General features: G+C 37.2%; 1 protein-coding gene and 1 long non-coding RNA gene across 2 annotated transcripts; one reads left to right on the top strand and one right to left on the bottom strand.

Moving 5' to 3' along the window:
• The first annotated feature begins 4,118 nt into the window (after window positions 1–4,118).
• Window positions 4,119–8,037, top strand: LOC132614100 (uncharacterized). Its single transcript, XR_009572185.1, has 2 exons — window positions 4,119–4,385; window positions 5,424–8,037. It is a non-coding gene; the product is annotated as an uncharacterized LOC132614100 (long non-coding RNA).
• Window positions 8,038–8,855: 818 nt separating this feature from the next.
• On the bottom strand, window positions 8,856–9,281 carry LOC132612967 (uncharacterized). The gene has a single exon (XM_060327033.1). It carries the CDS (start codon window positions 9,279–9,281, stop codon window positions 8,856–8,858), a length of 426 nt encoding a protein of 141 aa, XP_060183016.1.
• Window positions 9,282–11,525: the final 2,244 nt, after the last annotated feature.

Below are 11,525 nucleotides of genomic sequence, written 5' to 3'. Positions count from 1 at the left end.
TGGGTTCAGCTTGATGACGTATGTGTGTATATATCTTTTGGACCTGTGTCCCTTCCAGTAGATGATATTTATTAGTTAGCATCAAGGCCCACTCAGGTACGATTATGTGATGCACGTATGTTCTATAGTACACAGTAGGTTAGATCCCGGTGTCCAGTCATGGCCCTCCGGTTGGGTCATGACAAAGGAAACTATTTATACTAACTCTGTTACAACAAAGGCCATAAATTGGCACTTTACAAAATTAAACGACATGGGACCTTCATCTTCCAAATGTCCAATTGCCTTACAATTATAGCCCAAATTGCAACCCTAGCCTTGAATTGGATACTTAGCCATGAATTGCAACCTATTGCCACAAGTGCATTTTTAATCCTTTTGTGCTCCTACTAACTTTGAGTAGTAGCCTCCTCATTCTCTTACCAAGCCACCTCCCATATGTTGTAAACCTTTGAGATCTTTTCTTCAAGTTCTTCCAATACAACTCTCCCCATGAACATGGCTTGAAGCTCCTTTGCTTGGCTATGGGTGAATGGCCTTGAAGGAGTTGTGCCAAGTGGGTTCATATCCTCATCCCCTTCTTGGAGAATTTTTGTCCTCGAATCTAAAGGCTCACTTTCAACACAAGAAGATAGATCACTTACATTGAAAACATTAAGGACATTATACTCACTTGGTAAGTCGATCTTGTAGGCATTCTTCTCAAGGACTTTGAATGGACCATCTCCTCTTGGGCTCAACCTCCCTTTTCTCAGTTGGGGAAATCTCTCTTTCCGGAAGTGAATCCATACCCAATCATTGGATAGGAAGTCCACTTTCTCTCTCCCATGGTTTTGTCTTTTGGCCATTTTGGTATTGATCTTGTCAATGCTCTCCTTTACCTTGGCATGAATTTTCACCATTTCGGCTGCCCTTTGCTTTGCATCTAAACTCACAACAACATCACTAGACAAAGGGTTAAGGTTAACAGAATAAAAGAATTAAAACCATAACACACTTCAAATGGGGTCAGGCCAATAGAGGAATGGAGAGACCGATTATAAGCAAACTTAATCAAAGGCAAATGGTCCTCCCAAGAAGTGGGTTTTCCTCTAATCATAAACCTAAGCATGCTCCCTAGAGTCCTATTCACTACTTTTGTTTGACCATCCGTTTAAAGGTGGCAAGAAGTAGAGAACAACATATTGGTACCATGTGTACCTGATAAGTTAGTATTTTACTAACTTATCTCTTCTTTAATCTTATATTTTTGCTATGCTTGATTGATAAAATAGTGCATTTAATGTCGTTTACTTCCATTTTGTAGGTTTTATGTGATTTAGAAGTGATCGAGAAGAAATCAATTGAAAACAAGTCAAAAAGAGGGCAAATTGAAGAAAACAAGAAAAGTGGCTAAATTTGCAAAAACGGCCAGATTTGCAATTTCGAAAATCTGAAACTTTGGGGGCTGTTTTTGTCCTTTTTTTTCAGTTGGGAAATTTGGGAATTATAAAAATGAAGCTTGGGGCAAAATATTATCATCTTTGGCCATCTTCCAAGCTTAGAGCAAGAAACTACACTAGGGTTTGAAGATTTGGAGGCACACAATGAGAAATTCTTTACCCATTTCTTCATCTCTTGCTATTTATTAAATATTTATGTGTGTAGTATTTCATTTAAATACTTGAACCTTGTTTATGGAAGTATACATTGTTTAAGTTTGGATTGAATCTCTTATTTTGCTTATGTGTTGAATGATTTTATAATTAATAGAAGTGAGTTAATGTTATTTTAATTATTCTTGTTCTTTAATGTTTCTTAAGGGTATTGCTAACCCTAGGACTCGCCCATTTATTTCGGTTTAAACTCGGAAGAGGAAAACTCGAGATTGGGAAAGAATAATTAACAAGAATTTGGGGCGTTAACCCTCATCTAATGGAAATCGACCTAGGGATAGGCGACACCACTTGTAGCCATATTAGGGTGTTCTTAATGCTCCTAATTGCTTTAGGGATATTCAATTAGGTAGTCTAGTTAGTCTTCGGAAAAAGCTAATTTAGAGTCATTATCCGAGGCTAAGTAATATAAACTCACCATTATTTGTAAATCATGAAATACATTGGATCGTTACTTGAGCGTAGTTTCCTTTGTATCCATTCTTGTGGCCATTGATCATTTTACCTGTTTTCTAGGTTAGTTTACAGTTCCGCATTAGTTATAATTTTCTCCAAAAACCAAAATATTGTCTATCGTTTGTCTTAGCTTAGTAAGTGAAAGTTCCTTACTTTCTGAATCGCCTAGTATATTGTTCCCTGTGGGATCAACCCCGACTCATAGTTGGGTAAATTATATTGCATACGACCGTGTACACTTTCTCTTTGAGGAGTGGATTTGGACGTTATCAAAAAATGGCGCCGTTGCCGAGGAACAATTTGGCGTATTTGGGTTAGTTTGAAATTTAAGCTTACTTGCTTTGATCCAAATTTGTGAATATGTGTTTGTGATTTTTCGTGTTTCTTTGTGTTAGTTGTTATTTTTGTGATAATATTTTTTTACTTGTGTCACTATGGCATCTTGGAATGAAAATGGGTTTGATGGTTGCAATCCATATTTTGATGACCCATGTCCATATTGTGGAGGACCTTACTTTTGGTAAGATTGTAAAAATGCTCCCGGGGGAGAGATGTGTGTACTGTCTCAATCCTATGATGGGAATATTTGTAATTTATGTGGTGGTCAAAATGGACATTGGAGTGATTGTCCTAATTATTTTCCTTCCCCTCCCCCAAGTTGTTCGAACGAAAATACTAGTTGTGCTTTTGAGTTTGATAGGAACAATGGTATGGCAAATGAAGGGCTAAGTACCGGATATGAAGGTGTCATGGAATTACTCCAAGCATACTTTGGCCGGGAAAGAGAGGAGGAGCGAGAACTCGTCGGGCAATCCATTTTGGAAATGAACAAATCACTTGAGGATGAAAAATTTTCAATTTACATGGATATGCCTATTCCTCAACATGAAGTAGTTGAAGAAGAGATTTCAAATATACAAGATGAGCCCGAAAATTCTTGTGACCACAACGAGAGTTATGAAATTGAAGAAGTGGTTCAACTTGAAGAAAATGAGCCAAGTCATAAAGAAGAAATCTCCAATACTCAAAAAGAGGAAATTGAGGAAATGTTGAGTGGCATTATGGGGAGAAATGAAAAATATGGGAAAATTGTGGCCAGATGGTGGGAAGTAGTTCAATATGGAGATGATGAAACTATCCAAAACATGGATTTCACCATGTTAGGATTTTTACAAGCTTTGGATGATTCTCACCATGAAGAAAAACTTGACAAAGTGGATATTGTGAGCCAAGATTGGCTAATGAATCAAGCTCAACAACTTGAAGTCTATGGGGATCACCGTGAAGGCTTTTCACGGATGATGGAAGAATATCTAAAAATGCATGTTGAGCAAAGTCAAGAAGTAGAGCTACTTGAAATTGCTATCCGAGAATTGAAGACCGAGTTGAATGCAAAAGTTGAGGTATGCAATACTCAACATCAAATAATCATGGATAGTAGTTTTAAGTTGGTTTCCAATGAAAAAGTGGTCAAGATTGATTTTCAAGAGCTAATGATGAATTGCCAACCAACCAACCCAAAAATAATGCAAGATGCCGAAATTGAAGAAATGATACTAGAGTTGAATAAAAACGTTCACACAATAATTTTTGAGGACTCTAGTTCATTTGTGGGTGAGGATGTCAAAGATGAAACGAATTTGAAATTGAAGCGCATTGGACCACATTCCAACCATTTTTCAACGTTGTGCTTGGTTGATGATATGAAAGTTGAACTAACCGAGCCTATGGAGAATTTTGGAGATGAAGAAGAAAGCGTTTTCATTTTGAAGTTTGCTATGCCAAGAAGACAAAATAGCATGCCTCACTTACGGGCCAAGAAGTGCAAAATGCGACACTCGAGAGTTGGCCTCTTTGCTTTCCTACCACTGCCTCACGAGCATCACCGGAATCTTGATTCAAAGTTGGGGCGCAAATTCATATCTTCCAAATGGAGGGAAAAGTGGTAAAGGTAACCGTCGTGCTGCGACGTTAACTTAAGCGCTTGGTGGGGAGGCAACCCATCGTTTTAAAAATTTTAAGTTGTTTTTGAAATTTTCTTTTTTAGAATAGCTTAGTAAATTATTTTTGATTAATCTACCAAGTTTCATAATTTTTGGAGTTGATTTGATCATGATTTGGGGTTTTGGAGTGGCTCACAGTGAAAAATAAATAAAAAAGAGCACAAAACTGTTGTAGGATTAGTCACTTGATTTTTCAATTTTGGGCTCAATAGCCACTAAGTGCAGACCACACTTGGTGTTTATTTCAAATGGCACATCTCAGTTTTCTAAGGTGAGTGACTAAAACTTTGGCTTTTAAAATATTTCACCTCTGCATAAACATACTTGCAACTCAAAGTGAGTTAAAAAACCAAACCCCTGCACCTTTTGTTTATTTCTTCCTTGCCTAAAAAACACAAAAAGACCAGCACACATACTCGACTCCCTTTGCGCACATCTGCACACATATCGGCCATCTCCCCCATTCAGTCTCTCACAATTCAGGCAATTCTTTCTCCCCTCTCTTCTCTCTTTCTCGTTTTCTTTCTGCTAGCATATTTTGTTTTCTTCTTTTTCGTTTCTTTTAATTTGGGTTGTGGAGGTTGAGCTCAAATTGTGAAATTATGGTATTGTTGTTTGATTGGGTTGACACTATGTTGATTGAACTATAATTCCCATGTTTTTGGGAGGGTAATTCAATCTCACTGTTGTGACAAAAAGCCTGGTGAAAGTGTTGCACACAACCTGCTCGATGAATTGTCTGAGAGGTGATTTCATCCGCCGGTGAAGTCTGAGTAACCGAGCGATATGAGGCGATGTTTAGAAGTGTGTGTGGGGTAGTTCAGCTTCATTTTAAAGTGTTTTGTTTCGGTTGCTCGAGCTTTACTTTGCATCAATAGAGATAGGCAGTCTTTTATTGTCGAATTTTAGCTATGCTTGCGAGTAGCCATCTCATTGCTTAACTAAGATCAAACGGAAACACTTGAAGCACTTGTACTGGATGAATGCCAATTTTTCTTAAATGATAAAAATCTGGGAAACATATTTGACAAAAAAAAATAGAACGTTCACATTGAGCTATCCTTTTTTAATTCTCAATTTTAACTTGAATGATGTTATAGAGTGTGTGTAGTTTTAAGAGAGAAATAATTTTGTCATTGAGTTGTTCAACCTTAGCCTACAGTGAATTGTAGAGATGATGGAGTGTGAAAGTTTGTTGAAATTTTTGAGAAACTTTAGTTGAGAGCTTGGTCAAAGAATCATGAGATTTGGTATTCTTGAGTTTTCTAATGCAAATTGATTGTTGTGTGAGTTTTCTGACTCATTGCAGCAAATGCAACATGGTTCAAGGACAATTTTTGTGGGGAATGCTTGTATATGAAATATGACGAACATGTGCTGGAAGCTAAAAGAATCCGAATTGGTTTCTGTTTGTCAAGAAATTTGCTACTGAAGTTGTGCCGATACTTGTTGACATTAAAAGGGCCTCTGGTTCATCCAAAATGGTTCAAGGAAGAGCAAACACATGGAAAACTCTCATTGACACTTTTTTTTCAGGGAGTCCCTCTTACTTTGCTCTTATTGATAGTTGCATTGGGACATTGCAACATTTTAGTTGGGGGAGGAGCTTAAATGTTGAATGATATTCATGTGAGTGTGAAATGATATACTTTGACGGATTTGGTAGATTGACTTTTTGTTTTGATATTTTTTATTGTGATTCTGACATGTTTATATTAGTATGATAGGCTAGTTTTTGTTTGTTTGTGTATGCCCATGTGTTGTCATGTATTAGCAATATCCCTAGCTTTCTTTGCCGTGGTTCTTTTCCTGAGGATGCTAATGTCTTTTGAACCCGATGTTTTTAGGTAGTTTTGAGTCGGCTTGTCCCTATGATAGATAGTTGGGCACTTTCTTAAGGGAAATAAGCCTTGTAGGTTAGGTGCGGAAGTGAGTTTTAGGAGTAAAAATGGTGTTGGGATGTGATTTTTTGCCTCTTGGCTAATTTTTGGCTTGCTTGGTACCAACTTATTTAAACCTTGGCATATGAATTCTTGATTCTTGAAAAAAAAAATGATTGAAGTAAGGTTTCTTGTTGTGACTTTTAGATTCAATTTTTGGCTCTTGCTTTCACTAATTAGTCTCTTTAGGCTATGAGTGACTTTTTGAGTTCATTTGTTTCAATTGGTTCTTGGATACATATTCTACTTGAGTTTTCATGTGTCATGTGTGATGAGGTTTATTTGTGAGTTCTTTTGCATTATTTGTGGTCTAGAACTTGCCCGGAATGAGTTTCAAGGCGAAATCCTAGACTACACTTGGTTTGAAAAATGATGTTAGGCCTTCCTTGAACCGCTTTTGTGCCTTAAATATCCTACCCTTGCATATTTTCCCTAGTCAACCCCTTTTGAGCCTTTAACCTTTTCTTTGACAACCATGTTACAAGCTTTACGCCGTTCTTCATTGATCCATCTTTTGGTACCCTACCTCCTTAAGTGCGTTGAAAGTGCAAACATAGGCTAAAAGCCTAAGTTTGGGGGTGATGGTTGGAAAAAGTTGTTATGTGGGAGTTACTTTAAAGGTGAAAAGGTGAAAAAAAATATAGTAGTAGAATAAAAAAATAAAAAAATAAAAAGAGGAAAAGGAAGGAATAATAAAGAGTTATGAATAAAGGGAAGACTAGTTGGTGAAGTGAAAAGATGAAGAAAATGGTGGAAAAGTTTTAAAGGAAGTGTGCTTTGATTGTTGAAATTGTAGTGCTTAGGGAGGTTTTTGAGACGCTATTTCCAAATTATGTCCTACCTTAACCAAAAGCCTACATTACAACCCTTTAAGTCCTAATTGATTTTGAACCAAATGTGTCTACATTAGTGGAGAAATACATGAAGGGCAAGCCTATGGTACTACTTGTATGCGTTTGAACATCATTGTGAAAGAGAGAGAGTTAATTCTTTCTATTCGATGTACCATTTGTGTTTTGAATTACATTTTCTAAGTGTGGGATTCTCTCTTGAGTGTGAAGGCACATGAGAAGTTAAGTTGTGAATTTGTTCCATTTTTCAATTGAGAGGAATGAACAAAAGAAAGTTGTTTTGTGATAATGAGGCAAATTTTGAAGCTTTAGTGTCGTGACTTGATTGCTAGTTTGATTAGTTTGGTATTTGAACACTTGAAAAAAAAAGTTTTTGAGAAGTTGGTGATTCATATGTTTTTTGGATTAATTGTTGGTACTAATCAAAGTCATGTGTTTGTGCTTAAAGTAGACTTTTTGACTTGGTGTGATGTTGGTGCACTATAGAGTTGATTTCTTGGAAGGAGATTGTATATTTTGAATTGCTTGAGGACAAGCAATAGTTTAAGTTTGGGGGTTTGATAAGTTAGTATTTTACTAACTTGTCTCTTCTTTAATCTTAGATTTTTGCTATGCTTGATTGAGAAAATAGTGCATTTAATGTCGTTTACTTCCATTTTGTAGGTTTTATGTGATTTAGAAGTGATCGAGAAGAAATCAATTGAAAACAAGTCAAAAAGAGGGCAAATTGAAGAAAACAAGAAAAGTGGCTAAATTTGCAAAAACGGCCAGATTTGCAATTTCGAAAATCTGAAACTTTGGGGGCTGTTTTTGTCCTTTTTTTTTTAGTTGGGAAATTTGGGAATTATAAAAGTGAAGTTTGGGGCAAAATATTATCATCTTTGGCCATCTTCCAAGCTTAGAGCAAGAAACTACACTAGGGTTTGAAGATTTGGAGGCACACAATGAGAAATTCTTTACTCATTTCTTCATCTCTTGCTATTTATTGAATATTTATGTGTGCAGTATTTCATTTCAATACTTGAACCTTGTTTATGAAAGTATACATTGTTTAAGTTTGGATTGAATCTCTTATTTTGCTTATGTGTTGAATGATTTTATAATTAATAGAAGTGAGTTAATGTTGTTTTAATTATTCTTGTTCTTTAATGTTTCTTAAGGGTATTGCTAACCCTAGGACTCGCCCATTTATTTCGGTTTAAACTCGGAAGAGGAAAACTCGAGATTGGGAAAGAATAATTAACAAGAATTTGGGGCGTTAACCCTCATCTAATGGAAATCGACCTAGGGATAGGCGACAACACTTGTAGCCATATTCGGGTGTTCTTAATGCTCCTAATTGCTTTAGGAATATTCAATTAGGTAGTCTAGTTAGTCTTCGGACGAAGCTAATTTAGAGTCATTATCCGAGGCTAAGTAATATAAACTCACCATTATTTGTAAATCATGAAATACATTGGATCGTTACTTGAGCGTAGTTTCCTTTGCATCCATTCTTGTGGCCATTGATCATTTTACCTGCTTTCTAGGTTAGTTTACATTTCCGCATTAGTTATAATTTTCTCCAAAAACCAAAATATTATCTATCGTTTGGCTTAGCTTAGTAAGTGAAAGTTCCTTACTTTCTGAATCGCCTAGTATATTGTTCCCTGTGGGATCGACCCCGACTCATAGTTGGGTAAATTATATTGCATACGACCGTGTACACTTTCTCTTTGAGGAGTGGATTTGGACGTTATCAGTGCCCCAAAGACTCTTCCAAAAATGACTAAGAAACTTGGAATCCCTATCACTAACAACAGTGTGGGGGACTCCATACAATTTAAGCACATGATTCACAAATAGAAAAGCTACGTGATATGCATCATCACATTTATTGCATGGTATGAAATGAGACATTTTTTAGAACCTATCTACCACAACAAAGATGCTATCATGACCTCTTTTGGTTCATGGAAGACCCAATATGAAATCCATAGAAATATCAGCCCAAGGACCAATAGGAGTGGGAAGGGGAGTATACATATCTTGAGGCCGAGTCTTGGACTTGGCTTGTTTGCATTCCATGCATTGACCACAAAGCTTTTTCACATCATGCCTCATCTTGGGCCAATAGAATTGTTCATGTAGAATGTCAAGTGCCTTGGCCACTACAAAGTGTCCCATCATGCCTCCACTATGGGCTTCTTTCACAAACAACTCTCTCCAAGAGCTCATAGGAACACACACTTTTCCATCCTTGAACAAGAACCCGTCAACAAATTGGAACCGGTCAACCCTCTTCCCTTGAGTCAACTCTTCACAAATTTCTTTGAAATCGAGATCTTGAGAATAGAATCTCTTAAGGCTTTCAAATCCCATCATCATAGAAGTCATAGTGTTTAGCAAGACATACCTTCTAGACAACGCATCCGCCCCTACATTTTCTTTACCCTTCTTGTAATGGATCACATAAAGGGAAAGCTTCAGTAAGTTCCACCCATATTGCAAGTCTCTTGTTGAGTTTGGATTGGCTCTTCAAATGCTTCAAGGATTCATGATCCAAACGAATCACAAATTCTTTGTTCCACAAATAATTTTGTCAATGGGTCAATACCCTCACAAGTGCATACAATTCCTTGTCATAAGTAGAATAGTTCAATGACGCCCCTTTTAGCTTTTCACTAAACTAAGCCAATGGCTTTCCTTCTTGCATCAATACCCTACCTATGCCAACCCCAGAAGCATCACACTCAACTTCAAAAGTTTTCTCAAAATTGGGTAATTGCAACAATGGTGACGAACTCAACATGGACTTCAATTATTGAAATGTTTTCTCTTGCTCATCTTTCCAAGCAAAAGGAACGTTCTTTTTTATCAATTCGATCAAAGGAGAGGCAATTGTACTAACCCCTTTACAAACCTTCTATAGAAACTTAGCTACCCATGGAAACTCCTTACATCGGTTGCATTTTTAGGAGTTATCTAAGTTCTAATAGACTCCACCTTTACTTCATCAACCTTCACCCCATTTGTACTCACTACAAAACCCAAGAACACTACTTTATCAACACAAAAAGAACATTTCTTGAGATTAGCAAACAACCTCTCATGTAACAATACGTCAAATATTTGCCTCAAATGGCCTACATTCTCCTCAATTGATTTGCTATACACTAGAATATCATCAAAATAGACAACTACAAACTTATTGATAAATGGTTTCCATACATGGTTCATCAATCTCATAAATGTGCTAGGTGGATTGGTTTGGCCGAATGGCATGACAAGCCACTTATAGAGGCCAAAATTGGTTTTGAATGTCGTTATTCACTAATCACTGGGGTTCATTCAAATTTAGTGATAGCCACTTCTAAGATCAACCTTCGAAAACACACTTGATCCACAAAGCTCATCCAACATATTATCAAGTCTAGGAATAGGATGGCAATACTTTATCGTGATTTTGTTGACGGCTCTACAATCAATGCACATCCTCCAAGTGTCATCTTTCTTTGGGACAAGAATAACCAGAACGACACATGGGCTAAAACTCTCCTTCACTAGACCCTTTTCAAGAAGCTCCTCAACTTGCCTTTGCAATTCTTTTGTTTCTTCCGAATTGCTCCTATATGCCGGTTTGTTAGGACTTTGTGAACTCGGCACAAAGTCAATTTGATGTTCAATACCCCTCAATGAAGAAAATCCATCGAGCATCTCCTCCAGAAATAGCTCATCATATTCGTGCAAAAGAGAAGACACACTAATAGGCAAAGTGCTAGTAGTTTGGTCAGTATACAAAAGAAGATCTTTGTTTACAAGGCACACCATGAAGTTCTTTTCATCAATTCCCTTCAAACTATTTCTTGGTTTGGCCAACATACACATCTTGGATATATCTTGAGATGATCCTTCTCCTCCAATAGCCACCAAGGCTCCCATCTCACTCTTCTTCATTTCCTCCACTTGAACCCTCTCTCGGAGTTCTTTCATGATTTTATTCGCTCACTTGATAGGGTGTTAATAGAGCAAGAACAAATTTTCGACCTCCAAGTACAAATGTATACTTGTTGGACCTCCCACTATGTTACGCATCTCTATCAAATTGCCAAGGCCTCCCAAGAAAGATGTGACAGGCTTGAATTGGTACTACGTCACATAAGAGCTCATCTTTATACCTCCTAATGTTAAACTTAATAACGGCTTGCTTGGTCACCCTAATTTAACCACACTCATTGAACCATTGGAGTTTGAAGGGACTAGGATGTTTCCTTGTAGGAAACTTCAAGTGTTCAACCAATAATTGGCTCATCCTATTCGTACAACTACCGCCATCAATAATTAAGGAACACATCTTATCCACTATCGTACATCTAGCATGAAATAGGTTCTCTCTTTGATCACTCTCTTCTCTAGCTAACGCCCCCATGGCTTTCCTAGAAACAATAGATAAGTTCAACCTCTCCTCCATCCGCTCTTCAACATCACTATCAGATTCTCCCTCATGCTCACTTTTTCCTCCTTCATTATCACTACCAAACCCGCCCTCATCTTCCTTATCGGTTCGATACCCATCACGTAGGACCATAATTGATCTTCTATTGGGGCATTCACTTGAAATGTGCCCTCTACCTTGACATT

Source organism: Lycium barbarum, chromosome 10 (genome assembly GCF_019175385.1).
Source record: "Lycium barbarum isolate Lr01 chromosome 10, ASM1917538v2, whole genome shotgun sequence".
NCBI classification, from domain to species: Eukaryota; Viridiplantae; Streptophyta; class Magnoliopsida; order Solanales; family Solanaceae; genus Lycium; species Lycium barbarum.
The sequence above is the reverse complement of the archived record's forward strand: the minus strand, read 5'-3'. Positions and strand labels throughout refer to the sequence as shown.

What these genes read in the sequence shown, in the direction of transcription:
- LOC132612967 (XM_060327033.1), bottom strand. Translation starts at nt 9,281, where the DNA reads ATGACTTCTATGATGATGGGATTTGAAAGCCTTAAGAGATTCTATTCT.